Source organism: Heteronotia binoei, chromosome 19 (assembly GCF_032191835.1).
Source record: "Heteronotia binoei isolate CCM8104 ecotype False Entrance Well chromosome 19, APGP_CSIRO_Hbin_v1, whole genome shotgun sequence".
NCBI classification, from domain to species: Eukaryota; Metazoa; Chordata; class Lepidosauria; order Squamata; family Gekkonidae; genus Heteronotia; species Heteronotia binoei.
This window is the reverse complement of record NC_083241.1, coordinates 630,331-646,869: the sequence shown is the minus strand read 5'-3', so window position 1 is coordinate 646,869 and position 16,539 is coordinate 630,331. Positions and strand designations below refer to the sequence as shown.

The 16,539-nt window shown below is 62.7% G+C and overlaps 1 protein-coding gene across 1 annotated transcript; it reads right to left on the bottom strand.

Moving 5' to 3' along the window:
- Positions 1–1,287: 1,287 nt before the first annotated feature.
- On the bottom strand, positions 1,288–3,689 carry LOC132587940 (gonadotropin-releasing hormone II receptor-like). Its single transcript, XM_060260354.1, has 3 exons — positions 3,174–3,689; positions 2,844–3,051; positions 1,288–1,748 (listed from the first exon to the last, which is right to left on the bottom strand). Exons 1-3 carry the CDS (start codon positions 3,687–3,689, stop codon positions 1,288–1,290), a joined length of 1,185 nt encoding a protein of 394 aa, XP_060116337.1.
- Between the last annotated feature and the right edge of the window lie 12,850 nt (positions 3,690–16,539).

Here is a 16,539-nt window from a genome sequence, read left to right as displayed (position 1 = left end):
GAAAGCCTTGCTTCTAGGAGAGGCCAGTCTGGACACCCACAGACTGCGTTCTGATACTCGCTTTTGTTTTATGCTCACAGCTGAACATTCATTTCGCTTTTTCTTTCTATCCTGCCTCTTCCCCCCCTGAACCCCCCCCAAACAAAAGAAAGTGCAATATGGACATGGGGGTGACTTTGCCCCCTCCCTCCCTCTTATCCTTCCAAAAGAACAAGGCCAAGGGATGGCTGGGCTGGATGCTCCATACCCTCTCCTTCTCCTGCTGCCCCACAAATCCCTGGGGCTGGTCAGGCAGGACAAGTCCCATGAGGTACTACTGACCCAAGGGGTGGGCCTCTAAGGGTTAAAAACAGCTGCTTCACCAGCACAATACCAAAGAACAAGCTGGTTCCAGACAGGGAACATCTGGAGGCAGAAACTCAACCACAGGAACAAGCAGGTAGTCAAACCAAGGAGAGGGGAGTGCTTTTGCACCCACTGAAGCGTCCAGATGTTGTCAAGGGCAGCCCCACGCAGACAGTAGTCCAGCCGGAAAGCCCCCAAAGCAAAGAACCCATCCAGAGCTGAGGAAGACACCCAAAGCCACAGCGGCTGCACCCCCTCCCCCGGCCCCCAAATATCCCCAAGCTGCATCTTGGATTATTAGTCTTGCTGAGAGGGCAGGAAGGATTCCCCCACAAGGGAAGGCCACGCTGACCTCTGGGGCATCAGCTTACCAGCGATGACATTGAATGCCTCTTCCCTCAGCAGCAGCAGCCCATAAATAGGAAGCACTCCAGCCGGGCAGGGTGAGGCCCGGAAGGTTACCCCCCCCCCCCGCACGCACGCACGCATGCACCCACACACACTTGCCGTGCAGCCAAGGGAAGAGGGATCAAGCCCCAAGGGACATGGAACTTGCCATCTGAGGGTCACAAGACACAGAGTCCCTCCCTCGGCAAGCAGCCATGACCTTGCCAGTGCACAGGGGCGCGTGGGCATTTTGTGAGCCACCTACTGAGGCTGCTGCCCCTCCTCTCCGCTGCCCACGGGGGGGGTGGGGAATCAGAATGCCACTCCCAACATCACTGTTTGGGCATGCGTGTTTATTGGCGTTTCCCTGGGCTTGATCCTCTGGCTGGCTGTAAAGGAGCTCTAGGCGGAGTTCTTCCTTCCTTCCTTCAGCCCCGGCTGGGGGCTCGGTCTTCGCCTCTCTCCAGCTGCCGCAGGGCATGGGGGGGGGCAAGGCTGCCCCTGAACCAGGCCCTGGAGCTCCAGCAGCTTCAGCTCCCCCAGTCAGCCAGTGCTTCAGTCCTGTCTCCCCAGTGGCTGCTGCAAAGGGGGTCCTTGGCCCAGAGCCAAGGGGGCTTGGCTGCCACGTGGAGGCCCCCCGTCACGTCTGGCGCAAGCAGTGGAGGGGGAGCTGCGGCAGGAGGAGGCGGTGGGAGGTTGGGGCCCCCTTCCTCCCACTGGGCGGCAGCCCTGCAGCCAGGGCCTCCGGGGGGGCCAGGGCGTGGTGAAGAGGCCATAGAGGAGGGGGTCCAGGCAGGCGTTGAGGAGGCCAAAGAGGAAGAGGAGGTGGGCCAGCGAGTGAGACACGGTGCCCTCCATGGCGGCCGGCCAGAACCAGTACCAGAGGCCCAGCAAGTAGTAGGGAGTCCAGCAGACCACGAAGGAGCCCACGATGGCCACGCTGAGGCGCAGCATGCGCAGTCGAGCCTGTGGGATGGGGTTGCGCGAGCGGCGCAGAGGCAGCTCCGGAGCCGAGGCTGCAAAGAGATTGAGGACAGTTGGTTTCTAGACAGGGCTCAGGCTGGGCCCAGCAACCAAAGAGCAGCCAGACACTGGAGTCACCTCAGCAGATGGGGCTAAAGTCGCCGAATGTGCCACTGCCTCATGCGGGGGGGGGGGGGGGCGAGGGGGGCAAGAGACAGGAAACTGTTGCTGCCATCAATCAAACATCTGCAGGCATCGGGTCCTGCAGGGGGGGCCAAACTTGCTTAATGTAAGACCCAAACAGAATAAATGTCAGATGTTTGAGAGCTGCAAGACATGAATGTCAGAGGAAGGAAGGAAGGAAGGAAGGAAGGAAGGAAGGAAGGAAGGAAGGAAGGAAGGAAGGAAGGAAGGAAGGAAGGAAGGAAGGAAGGAAGGAAGGAAGGAAGGAAGGAAGGAAGGAAGGGAGGAAGGGAGGGAGGGAGGGAGAAGTTGAAAGAAAGCAACTTTAAATGCATTCTCCAAGCCTCTGGCTGGCTTGGCTTACAGAAGCGATTTAAAGAGAGAAATGCCTTTTCCAAGCTAGCCAATGGGGTGGTGGGGGCTTCAGGAGCCACAGTTTGGCCACCCCTGGCACAGGCATTACTTGCCAGAGAGGCCCCCAGGCTGGGGCCAGGGCAGAAGAAGCCTGGCTCTGGTTGAGGCCACCCGGGGGGAGGACCCCCCTCCCAGGTGCATGCTGGCTGAGTGCAGGGCTTGGGGGGGGGGGGGGGAGACCCCTGGGTCCCAGACCATTCAGGGCCTGGAAGGTTAACACTGGAGCCTTGAGCCTGATGCAGTGCAGCTTGGAATATGGGCTGTTGGGGGGGATGGGGACCACCCCCAAGGGTAGCCCTGTGGAGAGCCAGCTGTGGAGGTGATCCTGGCTGTGGCCAGAGCAGAGCAGCAGAGGGAGCAGCCTGTGGCCTGGCCTGAGTTAGAAGGAGGGGGGCTGGCTGGGGCTTGTGCAGCCCCCACGAAGGGCACAGAGCGCCAGACTGACCCGAAGTCCTTCTTCCCTGGGGCCCCGAGTCTGCCACCCCAATGCCCTTCCTGCCCGGGCGCCCCTCTTGGGCATGGCCCCCCCTGCCAGCCAGGCAGTCACTCACGGGGGCCGCTGCGGGCGTGGCGGGCGATGTGGCGGAGGATGCGGGCGTAGCAGGCGACCATGACCAGCAGGGGGAGCAGGAAGAGGCCGGCAAAGGTGAGCAGGTTGTAGGCCGCCTCGTGCCAGCGCCGGGCGAAGGAGCCGCGGGTGGAGCACTGCGTGAAGGTCCGCGGCGGGGAGCCCACCGTCACCGCCCGGAAGAGGAAGAGCTGCGGAGGAAGAAGAAGAGGAGGAGGAGGAGAGCTCACCTCCTCCGACGGCTCCCCCCCTTCCATGCAGCATCAGCAGAGCCGTGGGTGCGTCGGTGGAGCGGGTGGTGGACGGGGCGTACCTGCGGCAGGGCGAGGGCGGCGCTGAGGAGCCAGGCGGCGGCGGCGGCGGGGGGCGGCCGGCGGGGGGCTGCGGCGAGGGCGAGGGGGTGCCGGAGGGCGGCGTGGCGGTCGAGGCTGACGAGGGCGGTGAGGAAGGCGGCGGCGTACATGGCCAGCAGCTTGAGGAACATGAGCAGGCGGCAGGCGCCGTCGCCCCCGCGCCACTCGACGGTCAGGTTCCAGGCGGCGTCCAGCGGCATCGCCACCAGCGCCACCAGCAGGTCGGCCCCCGCCAGGTGCAGCAGCAGCCGCCGCGCCGGGGAGAGCCCCCGCCGCCCCCGCCCGCCCCTGCCCGCCGCCGCCGCCAGCCCCGCCCGCAGCACCGCCGCGTTGCCCGCCGTGGCCAGCGCGCAGAGCAGCAGCGTGAGCACCACCCGCGCCAGGGCGGCCGACGAGAAGGTGGGCAGCGGCGGCAGCGCCCCCTCCTGGCTGCCGTTGCGCCGAGGGGAGCCGGAGAGGCCTGCTGCGAGCTCCATCCCGCCGGGACTAGCCCAGCGAAGACCGACGGCCGCCTCCTGTGCTGGGGAGAAGAAGGGGGGGGGGACCACAAGGACGCGCTCAGCTGCAGGAGCAACAACACCGACCCCGCCGCCCCCCCCCCCCCCCCCCAGCCGCGCTCAGCATCTTGCGGCGCTTCCCTCGCGGCTCACCTGCCCCGGGAAGGAAGGAAGGAAAGTGCTGCGCCACCGACCGCCCCGTCGTGCCCGCGGCTGCACTGGCCCCGCTTCGCCGTCCTCCTCCTTCCGCGCTGCTGCGAGCGGCGTGGGAGGGAAGGCCGCGGCTCGGCCAGGGACACGCGCGCCGGCTGGGCTGCCCCGCTGCTGGGTCACGCAGGCGCCCTCCCTCCCTCCCTCCCTCCCTCCTTCCCTCCTTTGCCCGGGAGAGAGAGGCGCCGGCTCCCAGGGCGGAAGCCCCCCTCTTCCCGGACCCCGGCTAGGAGGCAGCCGCCGGGAGGGACGCGTGGAAAGGGCGGCTGGGGCTGCCCCCCCCCCCCTTCCGCCTTTGCCTTCCCCGACGGCAGGCAGCCCTTCGGCTCCGCGAGGGGTGCCCTGGCCTCCCACCGTCTGGGGAGAAGGCCCCGGGTCAAAGCTCCCGCCCCCCTCGGAGCTGAGACCCCCGCAGGGTCTCAGGGGAGGCTGGGCGGGAGAGGAGGGGCGCAGCTCTGGAGCTGGGAGCCTTCTTTGCCCGCTGCTGCCTTCTGGCCCCAGGACAGGACCGGCCCCAAGGGGAGCGCTAGGCGTCTCCCACCCCACCCCCCCAGGCCCGGCCCGGCCAGGAAGCGGCGGGGGGGAGGGGCGGGGGGCAGCTGCTCTCCGCCAGCCCGGGGCGGGGGGGGCATTCCTGGTATCTGGAAGAAGGGCCCTTGGGCTGCTGCAGCCCGGCCTCGACCCCCCCCCCCCCCGCAGAAGAAGAGCTCCCCCAGCAGCCGCCAGCTGCCCTCCTCCTGCCTGCCCCCCCCCCGCCAGCCGCCCCTGTGTCTCAAAGACCTCCCGCCCCCCAGCCCTGGAGCCGCCGGGCTCATTAGCCGGCCAGCCGCGGGGGGGAGGCGGGGCGGAGCCCCCCTGGGCATTTAGCGCCTGCCCGCTAAGTGCCCGGAGGCCCCCAGGAACCGCGCGGCGGGGGCTGCCCCATTTCCTCCCCAGGGCGCAGCGGAGCCAGGCGGCCTCAGAGGGAAGCAGCAGAAAGGCCGGCGGGGGGAGGGGAGGGGAGGGGGGGAGCGCAAGGCGGCTGCTCTGCTGGACGGCGCGGCTGGATGCAGACGGTGCGGCTCTTCGGGCTGCTGCTGCTCTGTGCAAAACCGGGGCGGGGGAGGGAAGTGGGGTCCCCTGGGTGGTTCTTGCGGGGGGGAGCCGCGCAGGGAGCTGGTCTTCCTTTGTGGGCGGAATACACGTGTCGCGCCCCCCCGCAGAAAGAAGGCAAGGATTCCGTGAGGAAGGCACTTTGCACTCGCTCAGAGGCCATTGCCTTGACCCAGCGTGATCCTTGGCTGGGCTGCACAACCCGGCCGGCTCTAGGTGGGGCTCCCTCCCCGCCTCCCCCAGGCCCCACGGAATTCGAACTCCAGGCTCGTCCCTCCTGACCCCTCCCCCCCCGCGCAGCTCCTTTGGGAAACGCGCCCGGTGCCAGGAGGCCGGTGGAGGTGGGGGGGGGGGCGTCTCGTCTTGTGGGAGGAGCTCCCCGGAGAGGCCGGCACATTCCCAAAATGCTGCAACTGCCGGGAAAGCTGGGGGGCCGGGGGGGGGGCCTTTCTGGGGAAGGAGCCGGCTGCCTTCCCTCTTTTTGGGGGGGAGGGGGATTTGGCGGAGGTGTTTGAAATATACCCAGCCCCTTCCCTGTCAAATCTAAACTCTTTCTACTACTTTGGTAACATGAACTGTAAACTTTAGCATATAAGACCAGCTGTATGGGAGGTATTTATGCCGTGCCTCGTTTTCTTCCCGCAGAGTCTTGAGAGGAAGGGGGGCAGGCGCGGGGGGGGGGCGGGCAGGGTCTCCCCGGGGCTGAGTTCCGGCGCCTCTTTCTTACAGCCGCAGCGAGATGCGCGGCCGCGCTTTTCCGCCAGGCGCCTTCCGGCCAGGGCTGCTGGCGAGCGGGTTTCTTGGCCGCCTTCTGGGCGTGGAGCGGGGCGCAGGGCCGGGTTGGGTGAAATGGCTGCGCTGTGCAGGGGCTTGGACTAGGCGACTCCTCCAACAATCTCAGCTTTCTTATTTTATTGACATCCAAGAAGCAGGAGACAAAAATGTAACTTGAACAAACCCAATTTGTACAATTAATAACTTAAAATTAGGACACAAAACTAGTAGTGAGTCAATGGCGAACTTCGTGCTTGGGAGAGCGGCGGGGTGGCGCAGTCTTTGCAGGGGAAGCAGCCCCGCCCGCGCAACACCCAACTCGCGACCGTCACTGCAGCCCCCGTGGGTGGCCGCCCCCATCGCCCCCAAGGAAGCAGCCGCAGCGGGATGCCTGCGGGCAGGAGAGGCTCAGGGCTGCTTCCCCTTCTCCAAGGCCACTGGTCGCCTTTGCAAACCTTGCCCCGTTGATCCCCCTCTGGGCAGGCAGCCCAGGCAGCCCAGCAGAGCTTTTGTAGAGAGCCCCCCCCCCCGAATGCCCCGCTTGTCTACTCGGAAAAGGGAGGAAGTTCCCTGAGAAACAAACCAGGGGAGATCTCTGCTGCCCCCCCCCCCTCGAACTCCCCCCCTGGGGCCTACGCGGCCTGTCCCGTGGGTGGGGCCAATAGAGGCGGCCGCGCCCCCCCCATCCGCTCCCGGGTTCTCGGCTGACACCAGCGCGAGGCGAGGGAAAGCTCAGGATAGGCGCCTCCCCCCGCCAGCAAAGTCAGGCCAGTGCGGCGACCCCTTGAGCCAGGGAGGGGCTCTTGAGGCCCCCCCCCCAGTCTGCGTCCACCAAGAGAGCCCCAAGAGCCCCTCCCCCCGCAGTCTCTGCGCCCGGGAAGCCGGTCCCAGGCGCGCCGTCTCTCGCCGGCCTTTCTCGGCTGGAGCGCCCCGAGGGGGCCTCGCGTCCTCCTCCTGCTGCGGTCCTCCTCCCAAGAGCCCCGCGAGGCGGGCAGGGCGAAGCAAGAGCGGCTGTCGTGCTCAGAGTATCTCCCTCGACGGCGGCGGCGGCGGGCCGCTCAGCAGTTCCGCTTCCCCACCCCTCCGGGCCGGGGCTCCTTCCCGGACTTGGCTGCGCCTCAAGAGCCCCGCTGGGTTGGGAAGGGCCGAGAGCCCGGGCCGCAGACCGAGCAGGTTCCAGGGGGAGGCCTGGAGCTGGCCGCGAAGGGTCCTTCTTCCTCGCCCCGCCGGCAGGGCAGGGCAGTCTGGTCTGGCGGCCACCGGCTCCGCAGCGCGCCTCGGTCCGGGCGGAGGTCAGGGCTGGGCCTCGGCGGGCGGGAGGAAGGACTCCAGAAAGGAGAGCAGCTCGTCCGGGAGACCCTGCGCGAGGGAGGGAGGAGGGGGGGTTAGCGGAGCGCTCCTGCGGGCTGCTCGGAGCGCGGGAGCAGCAAGGAGGGCGTGCAGGCCAGACGTACCTGGGCGGAGAAGTCCACCTGCGGCGGCTGCTGGAAGGCGGCTGCGGGGGTGGCGGTGCTCCCTGCGCCATCCTCGACGTGGCTCCCGAGGGCGCCGTGCGGGGGCCCCAGCCAGGCGGCTGCTTCTGCGGCGGGGCCGGGCGGGGCCGGGGGCGGCGTGCAGGCGGCCAGCAGGTGGGAGAGGTGGGCGATGTAGCGGGCGGCCAGGCGCAGCGTCTCGATCTTGGTGAGGCTCTGGCCGGCGGGCGCCAGCGAGGGGGGCAGGAAGCGGCGCAGCGTGTGGAGGGCGCGGGCCAGGCGCCTCATGCGCAGCTTCTCCCGCTGGCTGGCGCTCTGCCGCTGCTCGTCGCCCAGCCGCCCCCGACGCCCGCCTTTGGGCAGCCCCCGACGGGGCAGGAGCGGGGGGCCCCCGTAGGCGGGCGAGAGGCTGCCGGCGCCGGACTCGGGCGAGGAGGCGGGCGAGGCGTGGCTGGGCTGGGGCGGCGGCCAGCCCCAGGCCTCGGGCGGGGCCCAGAAGGCGGCGGGCAGGTCCTCGGGAGCTGGAGGGAAGCGGCTGGCCATGGCGCCCGGCTGGACTCTCTCGGGCAGGCTGGCGGGCCCGGCCGGCTTTTATGCAGCCTCGAGTGCGAATTGGCACCTCTGCCGGGCCCCGCGGGGGGGGGGGCATCAAAGCCGCCTCGCCATGCCTTGCCGCGGCCCTCCCCCCCTCCCCCGGCGGCCCCAGGGGAGAAGCCCCCCCCCTCTCCTCCCCTCTCCCCTCCTCTCCCGGCGGGGGGTGTGTGTGTGTCTCTCTGCTCATTTGGAATACCGTGTGCAATTCTGGTCACCGCACCTCAAAAAGGATATTATAGCATTGGAAAAAGTGCAGAAAAGGGCAACTAGAATGATTACAGGTTTGGAACACTTTCCCTATGAAGAAAGGTTAAAATGCTTGGGGCTCTTTAGCTTGGAGAAACGTCGACTGCGGGGTGACATGATAGAGGTTTACAAGATTATGCATGGGATGGAGAAGGTAGAGAAAGAAGTCCTTTTCTCCCTTTCTCACAATACAAGAACTCGCGGGCATTCAATGAAATTGCTGAGCAGTCGGGTTAAAACGGATGAAAGGAGGTACTTCTTCATCCAAAGGGTGATTAACATGTGGAATTCACTGCCACAGGAGGTGGTGGCGGCTACAAGCATAGCCAGCTTCAAGAGGGGGTTAGATAAAAATATGGAGCAGAGGTCCATCAGTGGCTGTTAGCCACAGTGTGCATATATATGTCTCTCTGCTCATTTGGAATACTGTGTGCAATTCTGGTCACCGCACCTCAAAAAGGATATTATAGCCCTGGAAAAAGCGCAGAAAAGGGCAACTATATATATAAATTTTTGGCCTCTGTGTGATACAGAGTGTTGGACTGGATGGGCCATTGGCCTGATCCAACATGGCTTCTCTTCTGTTCTTCTGCTCCCTGCCATCCGAAGAACACCCAGCCGGCACTGCCTGGAGCCCGGGCGGGTCTTCTCCAAAGGTGGCCTTCTCCCCGGGGGCCCCGCAGGGCTTGAGAGACCCGTGGGCGGGGGGGGGGGGCGCCTCCTCCAAGTCCTCCTTCCTGCCGCACCTGGGCAGGGAGAGCAGCACCCCCCACCCGGCGGCCTTGGCGCCCCAAAGCTTCCGCTCCGCAATCTGGGGCCTTTGGCTCTGGGCCAGAGGGAGAGCTTGGAAACGCCACGCTGAGGAGTGAGGGTCAGATCACGCCCTTCAGGGGGTGCAAACCCACTCAGCTGCCCTCCTCCAGATGCTGCCAGCTGCCTTCCCAGGCAGAGGGCAGACCCACTCACAGCTGCCTCAAAGGGGCAGAGGCCCCAGAACTGCTCTGGCCTTCCCACCACCAGCCCCACATGCCTCCGAGGGGGAAAGGGACATGCCCCAGATGTCATCAGCCCCCTCTCCCTGCATGCAGGGCTCCAGGCAGCCCCACTCCGGAGTCCCCACCGGTGGGGAGGGCCCAGGGCACATCCCAAGCCTCCCCCAGATGGGGAAATGGGTTTCCTCCGGGGTTCAGGCAGCCCCCTTCATTTCAGGGAGTTGGGAGGACTGCCGGGTTCCACCCAGGGCTGAGGAAGTGCTGGCCTCCACCCTCCAGCTTTTTGCCCCCTGGAGAGCCAGTTTGGTGTAGAGGTGAAGTGCAGGGACTCTTGTCTGGGAGAACCGGGTTGGATTCCCCACTCTTCCACTTGCACCTGCTGGAATGGCCTTGGGTCAGCCATAGCTCTGGCAGAGGTTGTCCTTGAAAGGGCAGTTTCTGGGAGAGCTCTCTCCAGCCCCACCCACCTCACAGGGTGTCTGTTGTGGGGGAGGAAGGGAAAGGAGATTGTGAGCTGCTCTGAGACTCTTCAGAGTGGAGGGCGGGATATAAATCCAATATCTTCATCTACCTCACAGGGTGTCTGTTGTGGGGGAGGAAGGGAAAGGAGATTGTGAGCTGCTCTGAGACTCTTCAGAGTGGAGGGCGGGATATAAATCCAATATCTTCATCTACCTCACAGGGTGTCTGTTGTGGGGGAGGAAGGGAAAGGAGATTGTGAGCTGCTCTGAGACTCTTCAGAGTGAAGGGCGGGATGTAAATCCAATATCTTCATCTACCTCACAGGGTGTCTGTTGTGGGGGAGGAAGGGAAAGGAGATTGTGAGCCGCTCTGAGACTCTTCAGAGTGGAGGACAGGATATAAATCCAATATCTTCTTCTTTTCCAACCCATCTGGCCCCTCCCCCCTTCCATGCTGGACCCTGAGGAAACTGTGTCTCCCCATAACAATGGAACCTCCACTTGGTGGCTGCAGATGTGGAGCAGGGAAACGCGGCTTGTGGCAGTTGCCATGTGAGGCTGGACAGGAAGACAACCCTGGAAGGAAGGAAGGAAGGAAGGAAGGAAGGAAGGAAGGAAGGAAGGAAGGAAGGAAGGAAGGAAGGAAGGAAGGAAGGAAGGAGGGTGTCAGGACAGAGCCCCATCTCCAGGCTTTCTCTGAAGCTGGCCACCCTGCAAGGATACTTTGGCATGATGCCAAGAGAGTCCCCAGGGCCCTGGTTGACTGTGCCAGAGCCTGTATAAAGCGGGGCCCCGACCACATCAGTGGGTTGTGGTAGGCAGACCCCTCAGGGCTGGCTTCTCCCCCAAAGGAAAGAGATCCTTTGCAGTGTTCTGTCTAAGCTGTTTGGAGTCTCATGAGCAAAAATTCTACGATGTGAGCTATTAAAGTTGAGCTACTAGCATTAAAGCTAAGGCAAAAGTGTGTGAGATGGAGATTAGAAAACGATGAGCTAGCTCACACTAACTCAGCTGAGAGGGAACTCTGCTCCTCTGCCGGTGACAACTTGCTGCAAGAGATTCCACCGCATCAAGCTGCCTCAGGGATTCCATTGGTTGGTTCTGCTGGCACCCAAGGGGCGGTGGGCAGGAGAGACCCTGCTTCTCTCTCCTGCAGGAAGAAGGGCCGTGTGGAGACAGCACCAGCTCCACAAGGGTGTGCAGGATCAGAAAACAAAGCCTGCTTTTTATTCATAGGCAGCTTGTGCAGATCTAACCAGTGAATCACTCCATCCTCTGAAATTCCCAGGCTTCATCCTTGGAGGTTCCAGTCATGGCCCAGCAGCCCTCCAAGGCCATCACCTGGGTAGAAAGCCAGGGGCACTGAGCACCAGGGACATGGCTCACCACTAGGCACCAGGGCCTTTCCCAGGCTTGGAGCAGCTCAACTGACTTCCAGGGAGGGTAGGAGGCCACAAGGAGTGGCCCAAAGTGAGCCCAGCCTCCCTGCCCCCCCCCAAACACTTTCCCAGCACGCTCTGTCCTTGTCTCTTTGGAAGGCAGAGTGTGAAACATCTGGGGAGGGAGGCTGCAGTGGCTTTCCCAGGCCCAGCCCAGCGGAGGGCCCTTGACACCATCGGTGCAAAGGTTCCTAGGGAGACCCAGTACCCTCCTCCTCCTCACAGGTTGGGGAAATAAAAACAGGGGGGGGAGCGTCCCCAGGGAATGGAGGGCAGAGGACACGTCCAAAGTATTGGGGGTGGGTGGAGGGTGGAGACCCAGCACTGGGCAGTGTGAGAGAAGAGGCTGGATGGAAACCAGGAGCTTGCTCTGGCAGGAGAACGGCTGGGCTGCTGCAGCCAGAGGGCGGGGGGGGGGGGTTGTGTGTCCCACCCCCACCCTGGCAGACGCTCTCGGGCGATCAGGCAGCAAGATATTTGGGGTGCTCCTCCCCCCTCTCCTCCACCACCAGCCCCCCCTTCTCTTCTCTGCCCTTCACACCTTCCTCCTTTCATTGGCCCCAGGTCCAGTCATGAGGGCTCACACCTCCCCAGCAGCTCATGTTTAGACAAGTGCAGCCAGAGAGGCGGCTTCCAGGCAGCTCCGGCCTTGCCTTGGGAAGGAGCGTCAGGCGTGCTGGGGGCTGCTGGCTGGCTGGGGGGGGGAGTGGCCCAGGGAGGTGCCCAGCCTGCCCCCTCCCCTTCTGCAGGGCCCTGAGGCTGAGTTTGGTCCCAGGGCCCTTGGTCCGCTTGGGTCCCTCCCCAGACTCCCCTATCCCAGCAGGAAGAGAAGAGGAGGAGGCGGTCAGGAGTAAAGAAGTGCGTGGCCGTGAGAACTAAGCCTTTGGGGGGTTCTTGCCGGGATCAGCCAAGACCTTCTGCCATCCCAAGTCATGGCTGCTTCTTCCTGCCTCAGTTCCCCTCCCTGCCCACATGCCTCCTGTTCTGGCTCTGCTTGGACTGCTCCCCCCTTGGCCAGCATAGCGGGATGCGGGGAAGGGTTTCAGGTGGGATCAGAGGCCAGCCAGGCTCACGGGGGAGAAGAGGGCACTGTGGGTGGCTTTGGTTCTCCCTTGGGGAGAAGAGCCTAGCATCACTCTCAAAGGACACAAAAGAGACTCCCATTGGAAGGGTGATGGAGTGGCTGGGCTTGTCTGCCCACATCAGCGCCCACCTCCTCCTTCAGCAACGTGGCACCTGCCACAAATAAGGGAGTCCCTGGGGCTTCTCTGCAGGTGCATAACTTGACTCCTGCCCCCTTGGAGAGCTTGGGAGGGGCGGTGGCTCAGTGTAGAGCATCTGCTTGGCAAGCCAAAGGTCCCAGGTTCAATCCCTGGCATCTCCAACCAAAAAGGGTCCAAGCAAATAGGCATGAAAAACCTCGGCTGGAGACCCTGGAGAGCCATGAATGGGGCTGTGGCTCAGTGGTAGAGCACCTGCTTGGTAAGCAGAAGGTCCCAGGTTCAATCCCTGGCATCTCCAACTAAAAAGGATCCAGGCAAATAGGCGTGAAAAACCTCCGCTGGAGAGCCACTGCCAGTCTGAGTAGACAAGACTGACTTGGATGGATCCAGGGTCTGATTAAGAAGGCAGCTTCATAGGATCACATAATGGGTGCTCTTTGTCTCCCCTGTTCTGAAGTCCTCCAGGGGGCGCTGCTGGGCTCTTACCCACCTCTGTGGCCTGTTTCAGGGGGCAGCCATCTTGGCCTGCAGTAGAACAGCTAGATTTGAACCCAGGAGCCCAGCAAGATTTTGGGGGTGGAAGCTTTGGAGAGTCCACGCTCTCTTCCTCAGATTCCCAGGCTGCTGTTTGGCCAGGGCCCAAGAGTTTCCTTCTGGGTCTTCTGCCTTCCTAACTTCACAACACCAGAAATGCTGCCCTGGAGTGGTGCCCCCCCCTCCCTACAGCGTGGCTCAGGGCTGTAGCCAGGATTTTAAAAGTTGGCGGGCTTTTTAAAAAGTCAGGGGGGGCCCTTTCCCACCCACTGTGGGGCTTGCCGCTTCTCAGAAGCTCTCTGGGGCAGGGCAAGAGCTGGAGGCTCTGAAAGTGGCTGAGGCAGCCAACCCTAAAACTTCGGCGTCCAGAAGGGACTTCACCTTGCGTGCAAGCAGGGGGGTTTCCTTCCGCCTCCCTCTCCCCCAGCCCAGCACTTGGCAGCCAGCAGCTCCATCCATCCCCCCTGCCTGGCCCATGCCACAGAGCTTCCTCTGCCTCCCACTCTTTCACCTCTCTCCTCTCCTCTCCGCCTGCTGCTGCACTGCACTAGGCCCTGCTCAGCTCTCCCAGCTCTGGCGGCTGCTGCTGCTGCTGTTTTGCCGGCTCAGCCATGGCAGAAAGAAAAAAGCAGACTGCACTCCGGAGGTGGTGCCCACACAGACCTGGCCTGGCCACAGCATCACTGGGGGACGGGGTTGCCTGCAGAGCCCCACCTTGTGCCTGTTTGAGAACTGCAGGAGATCAGACAACAGCCCCCCTCTCCCCCCAACATCCCAGCAGGTTTGCCTAGATCCATTTTGACCTGACCAGACTTGGCCAGGGCATAAAGAGCCTGGAGTGCTTTTGTCCTCGCTGAGTCCTGCCCCGTGGCCACCAGAGCGCTGTTCCCCGTGGACATGCAGCTGCTGCGTGAGGTCATTCCGGGGAGCCGGCCCTCTCCCTCTGGCCCACCAGGTCTGAAATAGGCCGCGTGCTACAAACATGCTGTCGAGTCTCTTCCAACTACCGTCTGCCCTGTGAAGTGACATTCTCCAAAAGGACCTCTCACTGAGAGCCCAGCTCAGGTCTTGCGAACGGGCGGCCCTCGTGGCTTCCTCCAGTCTCCTGCCGCCTCCCACTTTCCCTAGCAGGACGGTCTTTCCCAGGGACTCTTGACTTCTCATCATGTGACCAAAGGGCAAGAGCCTCAGTTGGCCATTGTAGCTTCTAGAGGTGGGGTGGCCAAACTTGCTTAATGTAAGAGCCACATAGAATAAACATCAGATGTTTGCAAGCTGCAAGATACGAACGTCAGATGTTGGAGAGCCACAAGACGCGAAGGAAGTCAAATAAATGGAGGAGGGAGAGGTGGAAAGAAAGCAACTTTAACTTTAACTGGCTTGGCTTGGAGAAGTTATTTAAAGAGAGAAATGCCTTCTCCAAGCAGGCCAACAGGGCATTGTGGGGTTCAAGAGCCACACAATATATGTCAAAAAGCCAGTTTGGCCACCCTGTTTTAGAGAGAGTCGGGGCTTGGTTGAATCTAGTACCCACTGATTTGTCTTTTTGGCGGTCTGCAGAACTCTCCTCCAATCCCACATTGAGAAGGGATCCAGCTTGCCCCTGCCTGCTGCCTTCATTGCCTGGCGTTCACACTCGTCCACAGCCCTGGGGGACAGCACTAATTGGCCTCCCTCTGGAGCTGGGACTCCAGGCCCTGGAGGAAGTCCAAGCAGCATTGCTTTGGTCTCTCTGGCAAGGCCCTTGGGAGGCTGCAGGGCAGAGAAGGCCCAGCTGAAGCATCAGCCAGGCCCAGAGCTCTGGGGCCACTCCCGTGTCTCTGCTGGCCTCTGCCTGGCCCTGCCCCATCTCTGGCCCTGCTCCATTCCCACCACTCCATTGAGCACAGTTCCAAGGTGCCAGAGCTCCAGGCCTTCCTTTGGGAGGAAAGGATCGTGGTTTGCTCCCCGAAAGGGCCTTTCTGTGCAAGGAGAATCCCAGTGCTCGCTAGTGGAAGGGGCTGCTTGCAAGGGGCCCTGGATTCTAACCCTCCTGTTCTCCTTCTAAGGTCGCCCAGCCTGGCTCCTGGGTCTGCCTCTTGCATCTGGGGGGGGGGGGGGGCAAGGAGGAGGCTGGAGGAGCCCTTCTCTCCCTCTGCAGCCCCCTCCCTTCCCTGGTATGCCCTTCCCCAGCTCTGCATTGCCCCGGCTTCTGGGCAGCACCCAAGGGTGAGGGACGGAGCATCTCTGCTGGGGGGGGGGAGGGGGTCAAGGTCCTCCTGGCCGGGGTGGGGGACACAAGGACCTCCTCCTCGTGGGGGGGGGGGGCTGGAGCAGAGGAGGCTGGAAAGAGAATTAGCAGCTCACGCAACCGTGTGAATTGCTTCTTGCACACTTCCCAAGGGGGGGAGACAAGGAAGAAAACCGGAGCTGCAAAAATTCACACTCTGGGAAATGGAGATGCCTTTCCCACCACCCTCATCTCTGTGGCCTCTGACCCCTCCTCTGGGCCTGCCAGGGGGCCACTTCGCACTTCCACAGGCAGTAAAGTCGAGGCCTCCTCTCTCCCAGGCTCCCCGCAATGTGCCCGGAGCCTTCAGCCATGCCCACCTTCCCTGCTGCCCACTGCCCTGGCACAGAGAGCCCAGCGGGGCCTGGCACACAGCTGGGGCAGACCCCGGCCTGCCTCTCACAGCCCATTCCCTGTCCTCTGCCCTCCTTCCCACCTGCAGCAGGGACGCCAGCTCTGAACCTGCTCCCAAAGCAGGGGGGGGTGCTCTTGGAGGGGGGCAGTGCCAGAGCAGTACTGAGCTGGTGGCATCGGGGCAACCCCCCACACACACGTTGCTCAGCTTCTTGCCCCCCCCCCCCTCAGTGGGGATGGTGGTGCCTGGAGGAGTTTCCTGCAAACTTATGGGGGCTGCATGCAAGGCTCCCTCTCAGCTGCAGAGTCTGGAGAGCAAAAATTCTACTTCGTGTGCGACTGCCAGGCATTCAAGCTGTGAGCTCCTGCGTAGATTAGTGGGCTCTGGGGCCAGCCTTCCTAAGCTAAGACAAAAATGCATGAGCCAGAGGCTGAAAAACTGTGAGCTAGCTCACACTAAGTCAGCTTAGAGGGAACACTGGCTGCATGCCACCCCCAGTGATTTCCCCTTGGCCTCTGCCGCCGGCCTCTGCTTTCGTCTGCCCTGCCAAGACCTTGGCATGAGTCTGCCCTTATTGCAGAGTGGAGGCACTAAATAAAGCCCCCACCCCAGGGGAAAAGAAGGCACCTCCAGCCACGAGGTGAGGGGGGGTCTTTCTTTTGGCTCAACCAGCCACCTTCCGGGAAAGAGCGCAGGGGGTGCCTGTGGGGTGGGTGGGGCTGGTCATCTCAGATGAGCCCCAGCACCAAAGCCTTGGGGTCGGATGTAACAGGGAGGGGAGTGCATTTCCTGCATGCTCCAGCCTTAGGATCAGCGGCAGACTGGCAAGTGGGCCCCGATGAATTGGCCCCCCTGAAACATTAGGCAATATGTTATAATGCTAACGTCCTTTTAGTAGCTTGAAAATATAATAGAAGTTCCAGTATTATTAGTGTAACGCAACTAAAATTTATGTTGCGTTTAGGGTTGCCAGCCTCCAGGTGTGGCCTGGGGATCTCCCTCTTTTCCAACTGATCTCCAGCTGGCAGAGATCAGCTCCCCTGCAGAAAACGCAATTGGTACTTACATTTAATATCTACTGCAGACTGAACATAAGAACATAAGAGAAGCCATGTTAGATCAGGCCAATGGCCCATCCAGTCCAACACTCTGTGTCACAGAAGAACAT

Excerpts from the sequence above, each read along its gene's own strand:
- LOC132587940 (XM_060260354.1), bottom strand. The coding sequence starts at position 3,689 with ATGGAGCTCGCAGCAGGCCTCTCCGGCTCCCCTCGGCGCAACGGCAGC. Across the intron at positions 3,052-3,173 it reads CCGCCCTCGCCCTGCCGCAG|CTCTTCCTCTTCCGGGCGGT; the intron begins GTACGCCCCGTC and ends CTTCCTCCGCAG. Across the intron at positions 1,749-2,843 it reads CCACGCCCGCAGCGGCCCCC|CCTCGGCTCCGGAGCTGCCT; the intron begins GTGAGTGACTGC and ends ATCTCTTTGCAG.